The 23618-nt window shown below is 47.5% G+C and overlaps 1 protein-coding gene across 1 annotated transcript in view; it reads left to right on the forward strand.

The window, feature by feature from the left end:
- Nucleotides 1–23618, forward strand: part of ATM (ATM serine/threonine kinase) — a 1424234-nt gene that overhangs the window by 400086 nt on the left and 1000530 nt on the right. The window contains exon 22 of the mRNA XM_078657051.1: nucleotides 5758–5888. Coding sequence (XP_078513177.1) covers nucleotides 5758–5888 — 131 coding nt within the window. The remainder of the gene's footprint in view (nucleotides 1–5757; nucleotides 5889–23618) is intronic.

Raw genomic sequence — 23618 nt, forward strand, 5'->3', positions numbered from 1 at the left:
AATGGGAAGTCATCGTTGTCAACAGGACGCGCACCAAAAACCGAATTAACCATCACTGGATTGAGACGCATTCCGCCTCGTTCCATGGGAGCGGCCGCACCCCCCTGGGGACCACCAGGAAGATGTCGACCGATGTATTGCACTAAAGCACGAATCACGGAAATGGAAACAACATGTAGCCTGCGAATTTCTGCCAGGGTACAAGCCCCGTGATTCGGGTGCGGGGTAAAGCCACCCAACGCAGGCCAATTTGTACCTGGAATTGAGAGTGGACCTAACCTCGCAGCGGACAAAGAGTGGGGGAGGGCGCCATCAAACCAAACTCAATGCTGCCAATGATCAATAGGTATTTCCAATGCCCTGTACGGCGTATATTCAGCCGGGACATCCGAGGCGGTGTAGGAGTGGAACAAACCAGAATTAGCGTCCACAGCCGGAAACGTAACCCAAGAGTAAAACAACTCGTAAGGAAATGCCGGATCTGCACATACCACGAAAATCACAGCCATCCCATCTACTGGGACTTGGTACGTCTGAAGATGATTGCGTACCGCTACGCGACTATGCTGCGCAATAGCCACCGCCGCCATGTCAACACTGGAAACAAGAACACACAAAGAATACTTTGTAGCACAACTGGGTAGTAATTCAAAGAAACCGTTTGAGAAAGAATCAAGCTTGAATAAAGACCTATTTCAAAAAATAGGTAGGTTTCACCGACACCCCGTTTTCCGGAAACGGATGTGAAGGGGTTAAGGCATGAACGATAAACTACTCGAGTGTCATGATATAAGACCACCGAAAACGTTGGGCGCCATGTTGCAGGGTTTCTGTACTCACACAGAACTGTGCACAGAGGAGTGGAACCTCGGCAAATTAGGGTGTCCCAAAACTTACCTTAGCAACCAACTCACCCCTTACCAAGCTAGCTACAGTGTCTCATTGGACATATCAAACTCCCAATGTTTAGACAAACCAGAACATGAACTTACAGTACCTCAGGGTACGTGGAACTCATGAACACTCTTTTGTTATATTATCATTACAAACCAGAACATGGAGTAAAGAAGACACATGTGCATTTGAAATGTTTATTTACTAATGCCGTCTTCTCAGGCGCAGTATCTTAGATAATACAAGTATACTTATTATCAGTATCAAAATTATCAGCATAGTTACTAAGACATAAAAAGCGAATGGTGACAGCATGTTAACATGCTGTAATGAATAAGAGTTAACAACACTTATATCTCACCCTCCCTAACACATATATTATATTATTAGCTAAGAAGGTCTCTTTGGGTTGTTTTAGGGCGGGCCCATACCTTAGTGTCCTAGCATGAAGGAATCACATCAGCATACACCAGCTCTCTCTGCATGTGCACCGCATCAAGTGTGTTAACTATTCTCCTGCAAAGCAATATCAATCCCGCCTCAAGCCCAAGTTGGCAAAGGCTGCACTTGTGTTATGACTATGAAGGCGTGGAGATCAGACCTCATAACAATTCCATATCGTGTTGCTCCTGAAACTTCAGCACTCTCCGTGCAGACATGGTTTATTAAACAAAACTGATATCAGAGCAATAACATATTATTCTCACATACACCACGGCAAACCACTAGGTTGAAAGCTAAGTCAACAATTAAGGGTCGTGTGCAGAAGTTGCAAGAAAGGAAAAATGGCGTTTAAATCTCAAATATACCTATGCTAACTTACACGATATAAGGATATATAGGAGCTATACAACAGCGCACTTCACTGAAGTACTGTGAGCCCTGCTCACCTCTATTCTGAAGCTCATTTGTCAGTTTGGTAGTTTGTGTCTCAGCCATCAGTTTTACTGTGCGTCGCACAGTCAGAACCTCTGTCTACCTCCCGTCTGGTCCTCACATGTCTCTTCCCTACATAGGGGCTTAGTCACTCGGTCTGCGACTGCGCATAGTTTGTCTTCCGCGCATGTCTAAACTGAGTAAAGATAGTGAACCCTTTTCCTAGCGTCTTTCCCGAGTTTTCCATAAGTGAAGTCAGTATCCTGTTTCCAGTCCAGCGGAAGAATTAAAAGTCTCATTTCCTTCTTTAGTCTCCCGCTCTCGGTGGGAAAAGACGCTGACAGAATTCTTCTGGAGAATAATAACCTAAGTGTTATAGTGTTTTGAGCAATGCCTATAACTTTATCATTATCTTAAAAATTACTAAGCACTATAAAAGAAACAAGTGGATTAACTTATCTTTTTCATTTCTCTTTTCTGAAGTTGTAACCTGTAATTAGAGAAAAAGGCATATTATATTTTATTTCTACAATACAGTTATTACTTTAAATTGCAGAAACCTTTTCAGAAGTATATTTACAAAGAAAAGGCATATAGAAGAGGAGCTAAAGTCAAGGAAGTAGGGGTAGGTAGCAAGTTAGAAAGTTCCAAAAAATTAAGAGAAGAACTAAAAAAATTGAGTGTAAGTTAAAGTGTGATATTTTTATTTTCAGTTATTCCTTGATCTCTCTTACAACAACTCACGTTAAGCGAACGTAAGGAAAAGACTGAGAGTGTACAGGAAGGAATTCGAGAGCCTTGACAACCTCTTTTTCAGTTTATTATTTTGTCTCATCCCCTTTGGAGTCTGCTGGATAACTAGTATAATTCTATCGGGTGTCTGGAGATTTGTTTTGGGAAAATTTAGAACCAGCTGCATTCTGCTCCTGCGCAAGTAAAGTGGAAGTGCTCATGACACAGGGGAAGCTTTTTCAACCTCCTCCACTGGTGTCCACAGTGATCATGGATGCCTCCACTCGAGGGTGGGGAGAACATCTGGGGCATCTGGAGATCAAAGGTCTTTGGTTTCCACATCAACCTTCTGGAATTGCAGACAATATGTTTGGCTCTCAAGGCCTTCCTCCTCTCCCTTTGCAGTCAGTCAGTTCAAGTCCTGATGGACAACACTACCATGATGTGGTATATCAACAAGCAGGGAGGAGTAGGGTTGTAAAGTCCCTGCAGAGAGGCTCTGGTCCTTAGTTCAGGATCACCAGATTTGTGTAATTGCAAATCATTTGGCTGGGGTGTTGAACATGCGTGCGGACAGTCTCAGTCAGCAGTACTCAGTGGACCACGAGTGGAGGCTTCACCCGGAGGTTGTAGGGGTCTCCTCAGGTAGACTTGTTTGCCACTCATGAGATTGTGCACTGGCCGTTGTTCTGCAGTCTCCAGTATCCGATGCGGGGAGCATTGGGGGACGCGTTTCAACTGTATTGGAGCTTTCGGCTTCTTTACGCGTTTCCTCCTATACCCTTGTTTTCTCGGGTCCTGAGGAAGATTTGCCAAGACCGGGCCCAAGTTATATTGGTTGCCCCGGATTGGCCAAGAAGGGTGTGGTACACAGATCTTCTTCACCTCTCATCGCCCCCTCCGCTCTATTTCCCTCTCAGGCTAGACCTCCTTTCGCAGTCGAAGGGGCAGGTTGTACACCCTCACCTCCGGAGCCTGCACCTTCAGGCCTGGAGATTTAACTGGGCAACGTAAGCTCTTTCTCTCTCCCACCGGATGTGGTGGATGTTATTGTATCATACAGGAGACACTCTTCAAATCTGTTTATTCCTCTAGATGGGCCAGGTTTGCGAAGTGGTGTAGAGAGAGATCCATTGATCCTTTGAAGGCTTATTTATAAGATGTATTTGGTGTTTTACTTTCCTTGGCCCACCAAGGTTGTGCTGTGGCTACAGTTAAAGGTTACTTGTTGGACTTCCTTTGCTGGACCAGCTGTCTTTATTTAAGTTCTCCATTGTCATGAGGTTCATTAAGGGCCTCACCAATAGGTGTTCTCCCACTCCCTTCATAATGCTTCAGTGGGATTTGAATTTAGTACTTACATTTCTGTTGGGGTCTCCTTTTGAGCCTCTTTATAGTTGCCCTTTGAGGCTGCTTTTAAGACTATTTTTCTGGTGGCTATCACCTCGGCCAGGAGGGTGAGTGAGCTGCAGGCTCTTAGGTCTAAGCCTACTTTTACTACTATCCATGCAGACAAGATGGCTCTTAGGGCCAGGGCTGCTTTCCGTCCCAAGGTGGTTTCTCCTTTCCACCTGGGACAATCTATCACATTGCCTACCTTCTATCCTCACCCTTCCAAGGAGGAAGAGAGACTTCACCGCCTGGACCCTCGGAGGGCGACCAGCTCATCGTTGGTTACGTGGGAAAGATGAAGGGCAAAGCCATACACAAGAGAACGCTGTCCAGGTGGATCATCTTGTGTATCAAGATATGCTACGCCCTGGCCAAGAAGGAGCCGCCTGAAGGTATCAGAGCTCATTCTACTAGAGCGAAGTGATCCACATTTGGAACATGGGCCTCCCTCTACACTTTTGCGAAGAATTATTGCTTGGATTCAGAGAAGAGGAGGGGAGCCATTTTGCACGTTCTGCGATGCAGGACTTTTTCGTATGAGTTGGTGGACGCCCTCCTCCGGAGTGGGACTGCTGTGGGATTCAATTCAAGAGGTGAGGCATCCACAGGCAGATGTATCCATCAGAAGAACAAGTTAGTTACCTTCGGTAACGCTTTTTCTGGTGGTTACAGTATCTGCCTGTGAATTCCTCACTGACCCACCCTCCTCCCCATTGTCCACCTATATATACCGAAAAAGTTTTATTGTTTGAAATTGTTGGTTTCCTATGTCATTTGCTTGCCAAACTGTTTTTTATTAGGAAACGCTTTGGTTTTTAGCTTTTCCTCTTTATCTAGGTACTGTGTGTATTTGTGTATATATATCGTATACTGTGTATTCTTGCATTATATTGTCAGTCCGCCTCCAAAGCAGGGAAAAAATGAGTGGAACTGACGTCCGCACGCCGATGAGGTCTTCTTATATCTTCGATAACGTCATACCGACTTACGAGCGGAGCCTTGTCATTTTGACGTCCTCGTCGACGTGGGAGACCCAGGAAAAGTTTCTGTGGAATACTGTCGCAAGGGTAATTCAAAAGGTGAGGAATCAAAAGGTGAGGAATCCACTGGCCGATACTGTATCCACCAGAAAAAAGTGTTACCGAAGGTAAGTAACCCATTTGTCTAACCTATTAGAAAGAAAGCAAGGAGAAGGCCACCTCACATTGGAGTATTTTGGGCCATTATATAAAAGATTAGGTAGCATACTTGGGGATTGGACACAGGAAGCTGTTAGTAACTGCAGTTTATCCCTGTTTTGACCTGTATGGCCCTCACATTTAAAGCTCCTACTCATTTCAAAGTAATTTAATACATGAAAGCTTCTGTACTGCTTAATAAACTAGCATCTGTTGTTGTCAAGCTTTAAATGAAGATGTTTAATTGAATAGGATGGGTTCTTAGATTACTTGTTGCTCCTTCCTTAAGATTTAATTTTCTTTTATACTCTTTGTTTTTGATTATGGTTTTTATGTATTTAGAAATGTACAATGATTTTTCTTAGTTCAGTTTTTTCTTTGCCTCTGTGGTGCATGGACGTAGGACAGAGCTAAAGACAGGGTCATTAACACTTTCGGTGAAAAGTCACATTCTTCTTTGCTCCGAGAGTTGCTCTGTTGCTACTAGCAGCCCAGGTTCCTGGGGTTATTTCTAGAGGAGTGATTAGCAGAAAGATCAAGTGTCTGCCAAAGAAACACTTACTAAAAGTAAGTTACTTGTTCTGTAACTGCAGTTGTTCACATTTATATTTGTTTGTTCTCTTTCACGTGGACACAAAAAATTGTTTATTTGGTAGATTAACGCTAATCAAATAATTATCAACAGGTCGATCCATATTGTACCTGGGCTGTGCTTAATCTGCCAGATGTGGAACTGCCTGTGAGTGAAGCATTACCACATTTCCTTGCTGATGGCCACCATCAAGTTAGAATGCTTACTGCAAAGTCAGTGAACAGGTACATATTTAAAATGGTGCCCTTATATTGAAGATTGAATGGTTAGAAATCTGTATATCTCAGATTACATGTTGAAAATGTGTTTATTTTCTCTTCGACAAATTACTGTATTCAAAGCTTTGCATATTCAAAATGTTCCTCATTTTTTTCATCACATGACCATACAGTCTACATACTGCTGGAGACAGATTCAGTCCTGTATATGGCAAGTATTGGTAGTTCAATAAATACTCCAGTAATGCAACAGTCATGAGACTAGCCCCTCTGGTTCCCCTCCTGGTGCACCATGACCAGAACGGCTTTGTTCCGGCGCTGCACACCTCTTACAATATCCGTCACCTGTTCCGGGTACAGGAATATGCTGTTCGACACTGGCCGCGAGCGGGGTGCCTGGTGCTGGACCTCGAGAAGGCGTTCGACTCTGTTGAGTGGCCATATCTGAAGGCGGTAATGGAGAAATACAAACTAGGTGAAGGCTATGAGACTATGGTCAATCTGCTGTATTGCAGGCCTATGGTCCGAGTCCACACCGGTCAATTACTATCTGACGCCATCCGCGTGCGGAGGGGTACGAGACAGGGCTGCCCCCTGTCTCCCCTGCTGTTTTCATTGGCCATGGAGCCCCTGGCCACGATCCTCAGGGCCCAAGGACAGGAGTGGGGAATCCCAATGACAGATGGACTCCATGTGATCTCGCTGTACGCAGATGACCTGCTATTATATGTCAAAGATCTGACCAATGTCCCGGAATCTCTCACGGATATTTTCCGGACCTTCGAAGACATGTCGGGACTGCGGGTCAATTGGTCCAAGTCGGGAGCCTATTCCTTCAGCCCGGACACGCCCGAAAGTGACATCAGCATAGGCGGGGAGAGGCTGCAGTGGTACCCCACCACGTTCCGTTATCTGGGAATCCATATTTACCGGGCCCCGGCGGACGTCCTAGAGGGGAACCTGCTACGGGCGATTGCCTCTATCCATGCCCAAATTGGCTTCTGGAAGACCCTGCCCCTGAATGTGCCTAGTCGGGTGGCGCTGACCAAAATGATAGTTCTGCCGAGGCTACTGTACTACTTCGCCAACATTCCGACATACGTACCTAACAAAGTGTTCCGGGAGCTGGAGGTCCTGCTTCGTGGCCTTGTCTGGAATGCGGGCCGACCCCGAGTGGCGCTGACTAAACTGTACATGACCACTGAATCGAGAGGCCTGGCAGTTCCCAACATGGAGCTATACTACCTAGCGGCGCAGTTGCAATGGGTGTCGGGATGGCTCTGCGGCAAGAACCTGGGGGACACTGCCTCGGAAACAACTATCTGGACCCAGACGCAAATATACACAATATTTCACCCTATGACCCGCACCCCCTGTCCTTCACAATTACACCTAGCTGTGGCACGCAGATGCTTTCTGCGTTGCCTGCGGCTTACCCGTGCCACGAAGCCGTATGCCCCGATACTCCCACTTCTGGGTACTCCCGGAACGGCGGGAACACTGACAGAGGCCCTCTTGGCTAGCTGGGCACACGCTGGGGTGGAAACACTGGGCGATCTCTATGCGGATGTCGCGCTGCTTTCTTTTGCGGATCTCGCCACTAACACGGACCTCCCTGCTGGACAGTTTCTATTACACGCATCCCTTATCCGCACACTAACCACCTCATGGGGCGATGTATCAGAGGAATTGCCGATGCACCATTTTATGCAGTATTTGCATGTCATGGGCAACGGCTCACATGTCATACATTGGCTAGCGCAGGCCCTACTATTACACACGCAGCCTTCCACACTGCCGCTCAGAGAGAAATGGGCGATCGACAGATGGAGGGATTGGACTGACAAAGAGTGGGCGATGATACTAATCGGGCCAACTAATATCCCACGCAACCCCTGTTTCAAACTTATCCAATTCTACATTTTACACCAAGCCTATCTCACGCCCAACAAAATAAACAGATACCTCTCGGCCACTGACACTGCCTGCCAACGATGTTCTTTCATAGGGGCGGATCTCCTACACATGCTCTGGCACTGTCCTGCCATACAAACATACTGGGATGAGGTCACAACGCTACTCACACAGTGCACTGATGAACAAGTACCGAGGACGTGGGAAGCCTGTATTTTAGGGCTTTACAAGCGCACAAAGCTCAACAAAAGTGCGAACGAGATTCTGGGATATGGGTCTAATTACAGCTAAGCGCTTACTTACCAAGCATTGGAAGGCCAATACCCCCCCACCCCCATACCCGACATTGGCACACATCCTTCAGCAATTGGGCACGGGCAGAGGGTACGGTGCTCCTCCGAGAGGAAACGGCTGGACTTCGGAAATTCCCCATTGCGCAGCTCTGGGACGATCTCCTTACGTTCTTCCAGCAAGCCTGTCAGGAACAGGGAATAACTTGAGCTGACGGGACCCTGATCTACTCTCGCTCCTACCCGCTCACACGCCATGACAATGTCGCGGAATGACATATACCTGTAGACACATTACACCTCGGTTGCCATGACAGCCCACAACATACCACGCACATGGGATGCGGGTCATACCCGGGATAACTGCCCTCTGACACCGGGCGAATGAACCTACACGTAGACCCCCGCCACTGACATCCATACATAGGTCGCAGGCGCTGGAGGGTCCAACTTACATTAGGCCAACAGACGCTACGGCGGCCGTAACCTGGCGTCGTCGACCATATGCGCCTAATACTTTGCATTAGTGAGCTATACCACTATACACCTGTCCACGGCATGATGGCATCGCAAGCACAGGATCCCCGGTACCTCTATTCCGAGTCCACATATTACCTGGTAGCTGCTGCCGCCTTTTGATTGCATTGTGGACTTGGACTACAGCTCATATGGTGCAGATGCCAGAAATGCAACGATGTGTTTAAACGAGAAAACATAAAATCAAAACCTACAGGCCTGATTGTTATTGAGCAGTGTATTGAATGATGTTTCCGTGTTTTTCCTGAACTACGCCGCCGGACCCCAGGGTTGCCGGCTAATCGGCTGTGTTAACTTGCCAGTATTTCTTTTGTATGCTCTCTTTTGATACCAGCCCCTGCGGATCGCAGGCTATGCGCCATATGCAAATGTGTTTCTTTTTTTTTTTAACAATAAAGGTTTAAAAAAAAAAAAAGTAATGCAACAGTCATCAGGTTCACATACCTATTATAAACTTTCTATAGTAGGAACAAATACTTCTGCGATAACTCCTCCCCCTCCCCCCGCCCCCATCCATTCCCACCACCCCTAAGCTTCTATCTGGACATCAGCCACCAGATATACAATCACAGAAGAGCTGGATGGTCAACCGGCGCTATTGCATATCCTGTGGGATAAGCCTCAGGGTATCTCAGATTACTTGTATCTTTCTCCTCCCTGTATAAGCAATGTCACCCACTACTTTTTATATTACAAGTTGATTTTTAAAACCCTTTCCTTGGAACTTTGTAGATGTAGTTGCTCGCAGGTTGAGTGAGATTATGGCTTTTTTATATCAAATCATCAAATGTTTTACTACTTGTTCTTTGCCCTACACATTCATTTTCTCACTTTTGTAAGTGATTTGATAAGTATGATTCGATGAGTGGGATGAAATGCTGTATTATTTTATATTCTTTATTATGTACCTGTTAATGTGCATCTGCAGCTATGAATCTTAAAGAAAAATTGCGCATGGGGTAGGAACTAGTTTAGTGATAATTTGTGTGTGTGTGTGTGTGTGTGTGTATATATATATATATATATATATATATATATATATATATATATATATATATATATATATACTTGATACATTGCAGTGCTGTGTGACAACTTTTGGGTTGTAGAAGTAGTATTGTTCCTTAACTCACTTGCTGAAACCTCTTTTCATGAAACTCAGTATTTCATGCTCTCCATTAAATATACATCCAGCTACTGCAGCGGAAAATCTCAAGTCAAACCCAAATGTTAGTGTGGTTTGCATTATGTGGCAGTTGGCACTCCTTGGAAGTCCCGCCCCAGAAGTGGCATCACTTGTGCTCCATCTGATCAGAAGGTGGCATCACCCATGAGGCCTGATCCAGAAGTCTTGCTTTTTTTCAGACCAGGCCCATTTTGCAGGGTCATCCTCAGCTTTTTGCCTTCTGTTGCTAAATCACTTTTTGTTGCACTATTTCCCTGATAACCAGAGAAAGGGTTTGTGGTCCTTGTCTAACATGTGGTATAAATGACCTACACCTGATTGGTACATTTAATTTACTTGTAAGCTTCTAGTAATTGGTACTACATGTAAACTTGAATGCTACTAGTGGACAGCAACACTCACTGTTCCACCCACTAAAAATAGCCTTTTAAAACATGTCTTAGACTTGCCCCTGTAGTGCAGTTTTAAACTGCTATTTCAACCGGCAAAATAAAGTCAGAGCTTCAAAATGATTTTGGGGTTAGCCTGGTGCCTTCAACTTCAGGAAGTAACTTTAATTTCTTATTTTATTCTACGTTTTCATTAAAATATTGTACGAGTCAAATAAACCTTATTTCAATTCTGAAGGAATATCTTCATTCAGTCCATTTCTTTTTCAAATATGCAACCAGTCAATATATGTTTCAAGCGACATGACCTCTTCCTCAGTGCTGTAAATAATATAAAACTAAACCACAGATATTAAAATCAGACTACTCCATATATTATGTACATTACAAATACACACATTTTACAATTTAAACATATCATACATATTACATATACTCTTTAAAATGCATGAAATATATATTAATTCCATCGCAATGCTACATTGAATAGGTACCCATCCGATCTGATTATTATCTTAATCCATTTGTTGAACAAGAGAAAGCAGAAGTGAAAAGAAGAAAGTGGGGAAAAAGGAAGAGAAACAAGAAAGAAAGAAAAAGTAGTAAGAAAAAGAAGAACAAGTCAAGAAAAAGCCAAATAGCTCCTGAGTTTTGAATATTTTCAAGGGAAGACACAACGAAAAATGATTAGAGACGAAATCATCAAAGCGATCAAACACGCATGAAAATGACCCTAATGATGCATTTTAAAGTCCAATGTTTTCCCAAATTTCAAACCCATAATAACAGATTATACTTTGAAAATAATTCACTGATTTACATTCATTTAATAAAACACACCATATTATACATGAGTACAAAAATGTTTTCTATTATCTTTCTTACATAAACATCAATCAATTCAAATCAACTTTAATCAGATTAATCAAGTTAGTCATTTTGATCATATTCCTAAATAGTGGAACAAAGGAGAAAAACAAAAGAAAAGGTTATGAGAAAACACTACTTGTGGATATTCTAAATTATTCTCTGTACAATTGGATAAAATTAAAGCTTTTTGTCTGGCCTAAACCTTCATTTTTAATACTTATGGATCATTCCTAAGGTACGGTCTAAAGGCTTATAGGGCAGGGTTCATTGTATTTAAAGAGTAAGGCATATGTGTTTGTTTTACGCTGTTGTAAGGCCTTACTCCTTCCTTTGACTGACTCTAGGTTACCATAATACATTTATTAAGTAATAACTTTAGATTGGGAGCAGATAGAGATATGCTGTTTTCACTCTAATGAATTGTAATTTAAAATCCTCTTTAATGGTGAAGTTGGATTTTAAGTTAAGATTTTGAAAAGGACACTTTTAGAATGTTGCCATTTTCTTGTCCTAACTAACTGCCCTGGTTCACATGACTGTGAATGGCTCTGCTGTTGGGGGTTGTGTTTTGCTTTTACTATTGCTATCACTAAGGTTTCAGTGTGCAGAGAATTAGTCATCCTAGTGGGATGACTTTGGAGGGGCTACACGCATCCACTCTTATATTTCAAAGGGCTTTGCCTCATGCACACACAATGACCTGACAACAGACCTTTTATCACCCCCAGACAGTCTGGAGCCATGACAGGGGAAGGGGAAAAGCTTTCAAGAACCAGATGTGAGGGAAGGACAGGGAGTTCCTTGAACAGAGACACACACAATGGATGGCACCAGGTATCAATATTGGACCTACAGAACCACTCCTCAGAACTGGACCCGTGGAAGTTACAGAAGAAGGGTTGCCCTGCTGCCAGAGGGCAGCTCTGCTCTTTAAAGAAACATTAAGACCCAACAGACTCCCTTGCTGTCTGAGAAGGAAGATTGGGCCTACTTGCCTTCATGCCATGCTACACAGAATTACTCCGAGGGTCAGTTGGCTGACTGCCCGGGTAGGCAACAGGGACACAACAAGCTACAGAGGCCTGCAACTGCCTAACTGACCACCTGCAACTAGACCTTGCTGAATCTAGCTCATGCCCTCAGTTGGTTCCTGATCCCCAAGAGGTGCCCCTCAGGTCAAAGTGTACTCTACCCTTCAAGAAAAGATGAAAATCCTGAGGTTTGTGCATCTCGCAACCAGAAACGGGGCTGTTAATGCCTAGGCTGTGCCACCAATGCGAAGCTCTATTGAAACCTGCTCTCTGTGCTGACAGCGACTGGCCACAGCAACCAAAAATACGATACCTGCACTTCGCGTTACGAAGACGATAGCCGGTGGTGACCACTAAGACGGAGCTACAGCGATGTCTGTGATGCCCCAACAGCTCTTCGCGCTTCAGCGATGACCATCCGTGATGCCCGATCTGCCCTTTGCACGACTGATCGTGACGCTCAGCTTCCTCCTCATGTCCCCCTCCATAATGACTGAACTCTTCATGCTGGACTTAAAAGGTAACTTTTGCAGCAAAACCTAACCTCGTCCCTGTATCAGAACCACAGTCTATCGCTATTCACCTGCACTTGTTTACTCTTTATTACTGTTCGTGTGCTTCATAATACTTTACAGTTTTCCTCTTAGTTAACCCTGACTGCTTTGTGCCAAGCTACCATAGTATAAGCCCAGGTTAATTTAGTGACTGTGGTTCACACTGGCATGTATTGTCATTGTTGCCTGAGTTGTTTATTACACCCTGGAAATTACATCACCCATGATCCCTGATCTGGACGTAATAGCACCCTCACTCCCTTCCCCAGAAGTGATATCACACAAGTAACCTTGACTTAGAAGTGGAATCACTCATGAAACCAGACTGGAAGTTCCAGTTTGAAGGTGATCTTTGTACGTTGAGTCCAGATTGACATTGGGTTAAAGTCTTTGGCATTGCGGTAAAGTCTACCTACTTGCCCCATCAGGCTTTCTCTGCTTTTGTGTCGTGTGCTGCGAAGAGGAGGCCAGTCATCTGGCCCTTGGAGTCTCTCTGCTGTGGCTGGGCCCTGGGACGACTTCTCCCTGGGCAGGACCCGGTAGACACAGTCCCTCTCCTTTGCTAACCACCAGGTGCAGCATGTGCAGTCCACAACGGTGCAGCCTCTGTTTGCCAGTTCTGCAGTGCAGCAAGGCAGTCCTTTCTTGGTCCTCCTTCCAATCCAGTCGAGATCTGAGTTTGGGGTCTCTAGGGGGCCCTTCTATACCTCAGAAAATGCCCTCGGGGTAGGATGCTGTCGGTAGCCAGTGGTCTAATAGGTGCTCTCCCACCTGATGACCACTTCGCAGTGGGCATCACAAGATCCATAATTTTACCCACTTCTGATATGGCAGTACTGCGCTCCCGGCGTGTGGAGCTCTCTAGCTCAACCCAGAGATGTGACCACCAAGGTGGATACACAGCTCTGGAAAACTGCTTTGGCAACTGATTTCCTCTCTCCTATCCTTAGGTCCAGCCTGTGTGACTGAACAGTGGAGCAGCCCCTCTCCCAAGTGTTACCCATTTGGCCTTCAAAGGAGGCTTCTCCTTTGAAGCTCTCCTTTTTGGCCAACACCTTTGTAGCTTCCCGCTGGTGGGAGGTGAACACCTCCTTCCAGAGCAGGCCCCTATTGTATTCATTCTTGGGAGTCTATATATGTCTCCCCAAGAGGGCAGAAAGCTGCCTTGACGACAGGACCTCATGTTCAATTGCTATGGTCACAGGGGACTACAGCACCAAAGTGCACACTGCAACTTGTTACCTTAATTTCGATCTGGGAATCCAGTTGGGCGTAATGTAACGAGTTGTCTGATATCTTGTATGACCCACTTTGGTCGCACTGTTCCAGAGTTATCACAGCTGAGGGAATCAGCCTGTAACTCTGTGCTTGCCAATTGGGCAACCAAGATTTTCCACAGTAAAAACAACAGTTTTGTGTTTTTACTATCAGAACATGTAAAATTGAATGTTTTGCCCCTGGAATCTGTTGCATCCTGTCTTAGAGCTTGATAGGCCTGCCATAGAGGTGATACCATACATCCAGTGGAAGTCTGACAGCAAAGTCAGGCCAACAATTCCAACTGCTTTTTTAGCTTGCAGTGGCAGGCTGGGAGTCTCGTTTTAATCATGTCATGTCCTGGTTGGCACAACTAGTACTGCATGCCCTGGAGTGACCCGCTAACTTTTTAAAGTTCTAAAAATTTACTCTACCTTCTCAACTGCAGCCACAACCCCGGATGCAATTAATCCCCCCCCCCCCTAGACCACTTCTTCACCCAGACCAGCCTTCCCTCGAGCACTTCCCCCCTCTGGACCTCGATACTTTAAGCAAGGTGGCACGACAAGTCAAGTCGGGCTCTCCTTGTGACCCTGCTCCCCCGGAAATCCTGATGCAGGCAAGCGAAGCCACCCTGCCTGTAATCCTGGATCTTCTAAACACATCCATATCCACGTGCTCAGTCCCCACAGCTTGGAAGCAGGCCATGGTACGGGCGCTGTTGAAGAAACCCAGCCTGGACCCAAATGACCACTCCAGCTACCGCCCCATCTCACTTCTCCCTTGGGCGAGCAAGGTGTTAGAGAAGTATATAAACGCGCAGCTGGTCCAGTTCCTGGAGGACCACTCTCTATTACATACATCCCAGACAGGCTTCAGACCGAAGCATGGTACGGAAACCGCCCTGTTAGCGGTCACCGAAGAAACTAGAAGGATACTGGACCAGGGAGGATCAGTGGCAGTGATCCTCCTTGATCTGAGTGCCGCCTTCGATACGGTCAGCTACACCATCTTGCTGGACCGTCTCTGTAACATCGGAGTTTCTGGTGACGCTTTAAGGTGGTTTGACTCCTTTCTGTCTGGGAGGTCGTTTCAGATCTTCGACGGAGAGATGATGTCCTCGAGCAAACCCCTGAGCTGCGGAGTGCCACAGGGCTCCTCCCTGAGCCCTGTATTGTTCAACGTGTACATGGGGCCGCTGGCGGGTGTTGTCGAACCATATGGCATTAAAATCGTGTCATATGCCGACGACACCCAGCTTGTGGTCTCGCTGGCCACGGAGAACAACAGGCACTCCCCAGCCGACCTGCTGAAATGCCTAGAGGACGTTAAGGGTTGGATGACCAACTCCTCCCTAAAACTAAATGGAGAAAAGACGGAGCTCATGCTCCTAGGCCCAACCTCTCCTATGCCTTTCACCTCCTTGTGGCCCAGTACACTAGGCCCCCCCCCACCCCTAAGGAAAGTGTTAAGAGCCTGGGAGTGTGGCTGGACAATAAACTCTCCTTCTCCACCCAGGCCACAAAACTGTCCGCCACTTGTTTTGGCCTACTTAGAATCTTGAGGAAGGTTCTCCCGCTACTTCCCCTAGAGGCCAAAAAGGTGGCGATACAGGGTCTCATCCAGTCTCGCCTGGACTCGAACAATGCCCTATACGTGGGGGCACCTGAGATGACCCTCCGAAAACTGCAGGTTGTTCAAAACTGTGCAGCACGCACCCTGCTGAAAATTCCACGCACCCAGTCAGCCAGACCTGCTCTAAAAGGTCTTCACTGGTTGCCAGTGAGGCAGAGAGTGGCCTTCAAGGCGCTATGCTTGGCGCACCGCGCCTTCTGGAAATCGGGTCCAGCCATTAACACCGACCTTGTCACCCCCTACCACCCCAACAGGAACCTTCGGTCGACGGAGGCGTTCCTCGCCGTTGTCCCCAGAGTGAAGCGAGCCAGGTCTGGAGGTAGGCTGTTCTCTTTGAACACCGCCAGGCTCTGGAATGCTCTCCCCATCTCACTCCGGTCCAACCCAGACCTCCTCTCATTCCGAAAAAACTTAAAGACACTGCTGTTTGCAAAATCCTATGTACCCTAGCCTCCCGTCTCCTCCCTGCTTCAACCCAGCGCTTGGACGCCTACGGGCAGCAACCGCGCTTAACAAATATTTTTACAATTACAATTACAACTTACATGCCTTGGATACCTTTGACTAGGGACTTAAGGGCAAATTGGCCTAGCCAATTGGGTATGAGCCTATTCGACATACCAGTTTACGGGGAAGGGCACAGGCACTGAGGTCGGGTTAGTAGGCCTCAGTGCACTCTGATTCGAAAAACCAGCACCATTAGTGCTAAAAACTTGGGGGTTGCCATACAAAAAGAGGCATTTACTTAAACTATCTAATTTTATCCCTCAAGGTTTTCCGGATGTCTGTATTGCAGCCCATTATTACAGGTCTTATCATGAAAACAGAATGCAAATCAGTTGTCATAATTTAACTTATTTCAATGTCTAGTAGGTACAATTCAACTTCTATTAAAAAGGAGGGAGCGATAATTCCGAGGTGCCTTACATATGGAGGACATATATAATTCCACACATTTTTGCAAGAAACAGTGTTACTTGTTAGCTTTTTATTTTCTCACATTAATCTCTCTATCCTTTAAAGCATTTAACTGATGTTGTGTTTTCTGTTTAAAAAGACAATTTGCAAAGTACAGGGCAATAAATGTTACTGGTTTTCAGATACTCTTGTAAAGTGGCTGAGAAAGCTTTAGATTTCCACTGTCACAAATGGCCTGCCCCCATTTTCAGTAGATGTTGATATGAATAATTCTTTAGAAAATACTGTATTCAGCATATCAGTCTTGCTTAGTGCCAATTAAAAGAAAAGGCACCTCATTTAATACAGAAGTTTAATTATTTAATAATAGGGAGATTTGTTATTTGCTTTTGTGATGAGTTCCCTGGGAAGGATATGTCTGGAGTATGGAAACACTGAAGTAAAACAGTATTACCTTCAGTAGTCAAACAAATTCAGTGGCTTCTATTGCTGCATTAAGTGCCTAGTTCTTTAAATGATAGACGGAAGTTTATGTTAAATAAAATATTGGATCTAATTTCCAATTGATGCATGGTAAAACGTGAACAGATATGTATCTGAAAGAAACGGTTAGTTATAGATTCCTTACTATAGAATTTCTCCCAGACATCAGACTGGATCCGGAAAGTTTTTTGTCAGCAGTACCCCTGCGCGTCGGAAGGTGGTGTTGGTCAACTCCATGTTTGTTGCTGGCGTCGTGGTTGCCAGGATGATGTTGCAGTAGCTACATAGACGCTGCTCTTGCGCGCTGACGTCAGTTCTTTCTTTTTCTACGCCAGCAAGCGCGGATAGGGAGAGAGCGGTACCTACAGTCACTTATTGACTGACTTTTTCTCGACTTTTGTCAACTTTCTTTTTGAGTCCATTGACTCCTGGTGCACGACGGATGCCCGGCTTCAAGGCCTGCGGTTCCTGTAACAGACTGATGTCGGTGATGGATCTGCACCGCGTGTGCCTCCACTGCCTGGAGTGCGACCATGACCCCAAGTCGTGCTCCAACTGCCGAACCATGGCCCCAAAGTCTGTGTGGGAGCAGTCCTGAAAGGTACTCGAGGCCCGACAGTCTTCTCCGTGTCACTCGAAGTCCCGGTAGCGGGAGAGGTAGAGGGACCGATCGTGGAGCCATCATCAGTCCTCTTCCAAGTCTGCGCACTCTGGGTTAGATAAGTTAAAGCATAAGAAGAAGTCAAAGAAGCATCGTCGCTCTTCGACTTCCCCTCGTCCGTCGGCCGATGCGACGATGGGTGCGTGTGGTGCCTCTCCCGCAGCTCCGCATGCAGATCCTAAAGGGCCGACTCCGGCCTTCCCATGACCGGGAGCGATTCCTGCCCAGCTTCGTCAGTTCTACGAAGCGATGCATGCCATCTTTGGGCAGCCAGACTCCGCCGGCCTGCCTTCGGGCCCCTCGGACTCAGCTGGGGGCCCAGCCCTTCGACGCCAGCGGCTTCGACCTTGGCACCGCAGGGCCCGCATGGATCCAGGCCTGGATCCGGATCGGTTCAAGTCGACCTCGTGACACCTGCACTGGTGCCGATTCTACCAGCGTACCATCCATAGCTGGCGCCGGCTGGACCCCCAGCCGGCATCGACCCTGCCTTCCGCCCTGATGTGGACACGGAGCTGGACTGGCATTGACCGTCTCCGGCGCCAATGGCTACTCTTGTGCCTGTGTTCCACGCTTGCCCTTTTCAGCCAGATTGGCAGCCAGAGGAGGGTGAGAAAGACTGGGATGGGTCTGGAAACCCTTTGACCGACCAGTTGTATTATGCTCCGGACTGGAGAGAGGGACTGGGGGATGCCAGTGGTCTGGATACCCCCCCAGACCTTGGCATTTTGTCTGCTCCTACCGTGGCTAAGGAGGAGGGAGCGTCATATGCAGTGGTGTTGCGTAGGGCGACCGAGGCTCTCCACCTCAAGTTACCTACGGTGGCAGTCAGGACTAACCTCCTGAGAGAGGTGCTCAGCCGGCAGCGAGCTCTTCGGAGCCCCTGCTGCCATTCAATGAAGCCCTAACCAACATCCTTTTGGGCACCTGGTCCAGGCCCAACACAGGGGCTCCTGTGAATGAGATGATAGCCAGACGCCACCGCCCGGCCCCGGGCCACCCCACTTTCCTCTCCCAACACCCCACCCCTGAGAGCTTGGTGGTCCAAGCCTCGACATCCAAAGGCGCATTCCCTAACGCTCCACCTGTTAGGGAATCCAAAAAAATGGACCATCTTGGGAAGAAGATATTTTCTTCCTCCAGCTTGAGACTGTAGTCGGTATACACAGCATGTCTGTTTGGCCGGTATTCCCACTCTGGGTGGGATATGGTGGCGCAAGTGCTGCCCCAGTGTCCGGAGGAAGCCCGGACCGTGCAGTTGCCGAGGGGAGAGACGCAGTGAAGTTTACCATCCGCTGTGGACTGGACACCGCCGACTCGCTGGGTAGGACGATTCCAACGTAGGTAGCCCTTCCGACGCTACGCCTGGCTGAGGTCGACTGGCTTTTCTGGGGATGAACATGCTCTTTGATGGCCGTTACCTGTTGGGCGACAAAGCAGACTGTGAACTAGAGCGCTTCACGGACTCTCTGGCTACGGCCAAGTCCATGGGCCTCTCCTCCATCGAACAAGTTCCTGCTCCTGAAGTAGGTCGTGGTTGCTATTCCCACTACCTTTTGGTGCCAAAGAAGGACGAGGGCCAGCGTCCTATCTTGGATCACAGGAACGTCAACCGCTTCCCCTGGAAGGAGGAGTTCAAAATGTTGACCCTGGCTCTAGTCCTGTCTGCCCTCGACCCTGAAGACTGGATGGTAGCGTTGGACTTGCAGGACGCTTATTTTTACAATCCTGTCCTGCCGGCCCTACATCCTTACCTGCGGTTCACGGTAAGCCACAAGCATTTTTAGTTTACTGTGCAGCCCTTTGGCCTTACCAGCGCCCCTCGGATGTTCACGAAAGTGATGGCGGTGGTCGCAGCTCATCAGCGCAAATCAGGGGTTCCAGTCTTCTCCTATCTTGACGACTGGTTGTTGAAGGCGAGCTCGCCCCAGGCAGTCGTCTCCCACCTCCAGACTACGGTCGGCCTCCTGCATTCGCTGGGGTTCTCCATCAACATGCCAAAGTCACACTTGTCTCCCTCTCAGAAGCTCCTTTTCAGCGGAGCGGTTCTGGGCACGACGCAGTTTCGGTTCTATCCTCCTGAACAGCGAGTCCTGGATATTCGGGCTATGATTCCGATTTTTCAGCCTCTATACCTGTTTCGGTCAGGGTGACCCTCCGTCTACTGGGCCTGATGGCCTCCTGCATCCTGCTGGGAACCTGTCCAATTGCGTCCAGATCTCGGAGGGCACTGCATGCCAACTGCAGTGGTGGCTCACGAACCAGGATTGGGTCGACGGCTGACCCCTCTCCCTACCTCACCCAGAGTTCACATTGGTGACCGATGCATCACTTCTGAGATGGGGCGGCCACATGGGGGAAGCGGAGATCAGAGGCCACTGGTCTCCGGCGGAGTCCTTTCTCCATACCATCCTTCTGGAGCTTCGGGCAAATCGTCTTGCACTAAAAGCATTCCTTCCCTCTGTCCGGGGAAGAGTTGTGCGGGTGTTCACGGACAACACCACCGCCATGTGGTACTGCAACAAACAGGGCGGTGTGGGGTCGTGGACCTTATGTCAATAGGCACTCTGTCTCTGGACATGGCTGGAAAATCAGGACATATCCCTGGTGGTTCAACACCTGGGAGGCTCTCTGAGCGCTAGAGCTGACGAACTCAGCCGCAGGTGCATGATGGGTCACGAATGGCGTCTTCACTCGGAGCTGGCGCAAGGTCTCTTTCAACAGTGGGGAGAGCCTTGGTTAGATATATTCACCACTGAAGAGAGTGTGGAATGTCAGCAATTCCGTGTGTTGGAATTTCCAAGGCGGCACTCGACAGGCAGCGCTTTTCGTCGTAAGTGGAGTTGTGGTCTTATATACGCCTTTCCGCCTATACCACTTCTGCCCAGAGTGCTGAAGAAGATCAAGTGCGACCAGGCCCAAGTCATTCTTGTGGCTCCGGATTGGGCACGAAGATTCTGGTATCTCGAGCTGCTCAACATGGCCATCGATCCTCCAATCCGACTGCCTCTTCGGGGGTATCTTCTGTCCCAGCAGCAGGGGACGGTTCTGCACCCGAACTTACACAGCCACCACCTTTTTGCCTGGAGATTGAGCAGTGGCAGTTGACGTCATTTGACCTGCATCCTGAAGTCTGCCATGTTATCTTGGCAGCCAGGCGTCCCTCCACTAAGATGGTATACGCCTGCAGATGGAACAATTCTGTGTTATGGTGCACAGCAAAGGCTGTGGATCCCCTTTCCGTCCCTCTTTCCAAGGTTCTCTTGTGACTCATTTCTTTGGCCGAGCAGGGCTCTGCTCTGGGCACGCTTAAGGGCTTCCTCTTGGCCATTTCAGCCTTCCTTAGGCTTCCTGATCAGCCTTCTCTTTTCAAGTCCCCTGTTGTAAATAGATTTCTTAAGGGCATTACTCACCTTTTTCACCTGTTCCCTTTGTAATGCTGTTGTAATACACACTTGGTACACCCCGCCTCCCCTTTTCCTCTTGGTATGTGCCAGGCAAGAATGCACGAACATTCCACAGCTGACTCCAGCTGACTGGAACCTGTGATGGTGTTGAGACGTAATAAAGAAGACTCTTCTGACTGCCGTGTGTCTCATCTTTGTAACACTGGCAACGAATATCTTACCGTCATGAAGTACTCCTGAGCCGCATACGAAATGTCCACAGAACTTGAGGAGCAACGCTCTATTCAATTGGAAAAAACAAAGTCCAGTCTCAGCTAATCTGTGGGGGAGCTGTCGGCCTCGTCAGAAAAGCTGGCACAGTTGTCAACGTGAAGGGCTGAGGAAATCAGTGACGGAACAGCGCTGCGGACTGGCATGTGGTGCCGAAGTTTGGTGTCACTGTGTGTGGTCCGAACCAAGGACTGACCGGGACTCCTTCCGAAAGCCACAGCCCAACAGGTCAGTTAGTGTGGCGAGTGGGCAGATGTAAGGCACAACCAGAAGGGTAGTGGCAAGTCCATGTGGAGGTGAGCTTTCTCCCTGTCACACGTTCCAGCTGTGAGAGGATCGAGTGTGTCGATACGGAGATGGCGTCCGTGTGAGGGTGTTATAGCTCCGGGAGTTCCTCACAGGGGTGCGCCACTATGATGAAGTCGTACCCTCAGAGTTCATCTACCTCTGGAAGTGTCCTGTAAGCGTGTGTCGTTTTTGTGAGAAGTAGCAGTGGGCTGCCATCGTGAAGAAAGGCTCAGGCTCAGTTGAAGCTCTGCTGCTACCGCGTATGCGCGCCGCTGTTGTGAGGCGAGGCAGCGGATGATTTTGGGTGAGGAAGTTTATCCCTTTGCCTCCCGCACCTGTGCCCCCCGTTGTGAGGTGGAACAGCGAGTGTCTTTGGTGAGGAGGTGTAACCCTTTGCCTCCCGCACCTCTTCTAGTCAGAAGCGGATGACTTTACCCTTGCATTTTCCTGCATATTTTACGAGAGTTGCTCTCCAAGCTGACAGGCACAGCTGTCTAGAAGTTGTTTAAACTCTCAGCCTGTCTCACTTTTCCACGCATACAGGCACAGCTGTCTAGGAAGTTGATTCTTCTCACCACGCCTGTCACCATCTTGTCACGCTGACAGTCACGGCTGAACTTCCTGTCATTTTGGTTTTAACCGAAGCTCCGTTACCCACGTGTTTTAACTATCTGAGTGGGGGCACACTTCAACGGGGAGTGGGGAGCGCCTACCCATAGTTAGCATCCTCAGCACTGGGGGTTCACTAGGCATACCACATACGACATGGCAAGCACAAACATGTTGCAACCACACCCCCTTTCCTAAACGAAGTGGGGGAACTACAGCTACCGTGGAAGCAATGGTTTGGGCTGCTCGAGTCCTGCCTAATAGCAATAGGAAGATAAACATTTTCAGCCTTGCGGAAGTTACATACTTTGCTTCATCACCTAGGAATTAAAGGGCGCTAAACATATGACAATATTTCAGAAGAAGCAGAGGAGGACAGTGACGATGATGAGAATGTGTACCTAGCGGCAGTTAATAGACTTAAAAAGCATTTTGGTAAAACTATAAATGTGGTGTTGGAAAGGCACAAATTCTTTTCGAGGGTACAGGGTAAGAATGAGAAAGACAAAACATACATTGCAGCCCTTAAAGGCTAATACATGCGAATTCGAGGCCTTGCAAGACTCACTCATTAGAGATCAGTTGGTAAGGTGCACCAACAACACCAAGATACAAGAAAGGCTATTAGTCGCTAATCCTGACCTGAAACAAGCAATAGACATAGCAGTAGGTATTGAGCACCCTGCTGATTGTATGGTAGCAATGAAAGGGGACGAAGACAAGAATGCAGAAGTAAACGCAATAAGCAAACAAGAGGTCACTAAGGAGAGCAGGAACAAAGGTCCCAGTGTTCTTCCTACAGGCACCAAACTCAAATGTTATAGGTGCGGTAACCCTACTCATCTAGCTAATTTTACAGGGTGTCAAGCCAGATCGGTTACCTGTCATAAGTGCGGAAGAAGGGGTCACTTGACCAGGATGTGTAAGGATCACCAAACAAAATCTGTTTTTGGCATAGAACAAGAACCTCCCCAAGAAAAGAATCTATTTTTCTAACTAAAAAACAGCAAAAAGACGAATGACTTTCCGTCTTGAACTATCACCTTGGACAAAAGAGAGGTGATGGTCTTTGCCGATTCTTGCTCACTATATAAATTAGTGGAAGCTGAGGCATTTACTAAGTTGTTCCCCTCACGGCAACAGGGCATACAACCTCCAGACATACATCCAGTTACAATACCCTTGATAGGCATGACAACCATGTACATAGGGTTTAAAGGGAGGAGTACCGTGGGCAAAATCTATATCACACAGAAGGGATCCAATTTGTTGGGGTGGAAACACCAGAGGGAGCTGGGCATCAAATTAGACCCCAATAGCCCTGACCAGGCCCTCCTAGTAGACCCGTCTGTGGGGGGGGGACAGATATTTGCAATGATTTTTCTGAGGTCTTTATCGACAAACTAGGTCTACTGAGAAACTATCAACACTCCATTA

The sequence above is a fragment of the Lissotriton helveticus genome, chromosome 8 (assembly GCF_964261635.1).
Source record: "Lissotriton helveticus chromosome 8, aLisHel1.1, whole genome shotgun sequence".
NCBI classification, from domain to species: domain Eukaryota; kingdom Metazoa; phylum Chordata; class Amphibia; order Caudata; family Salamandridae; genus Lissotriton; species Lissotriton helveticus.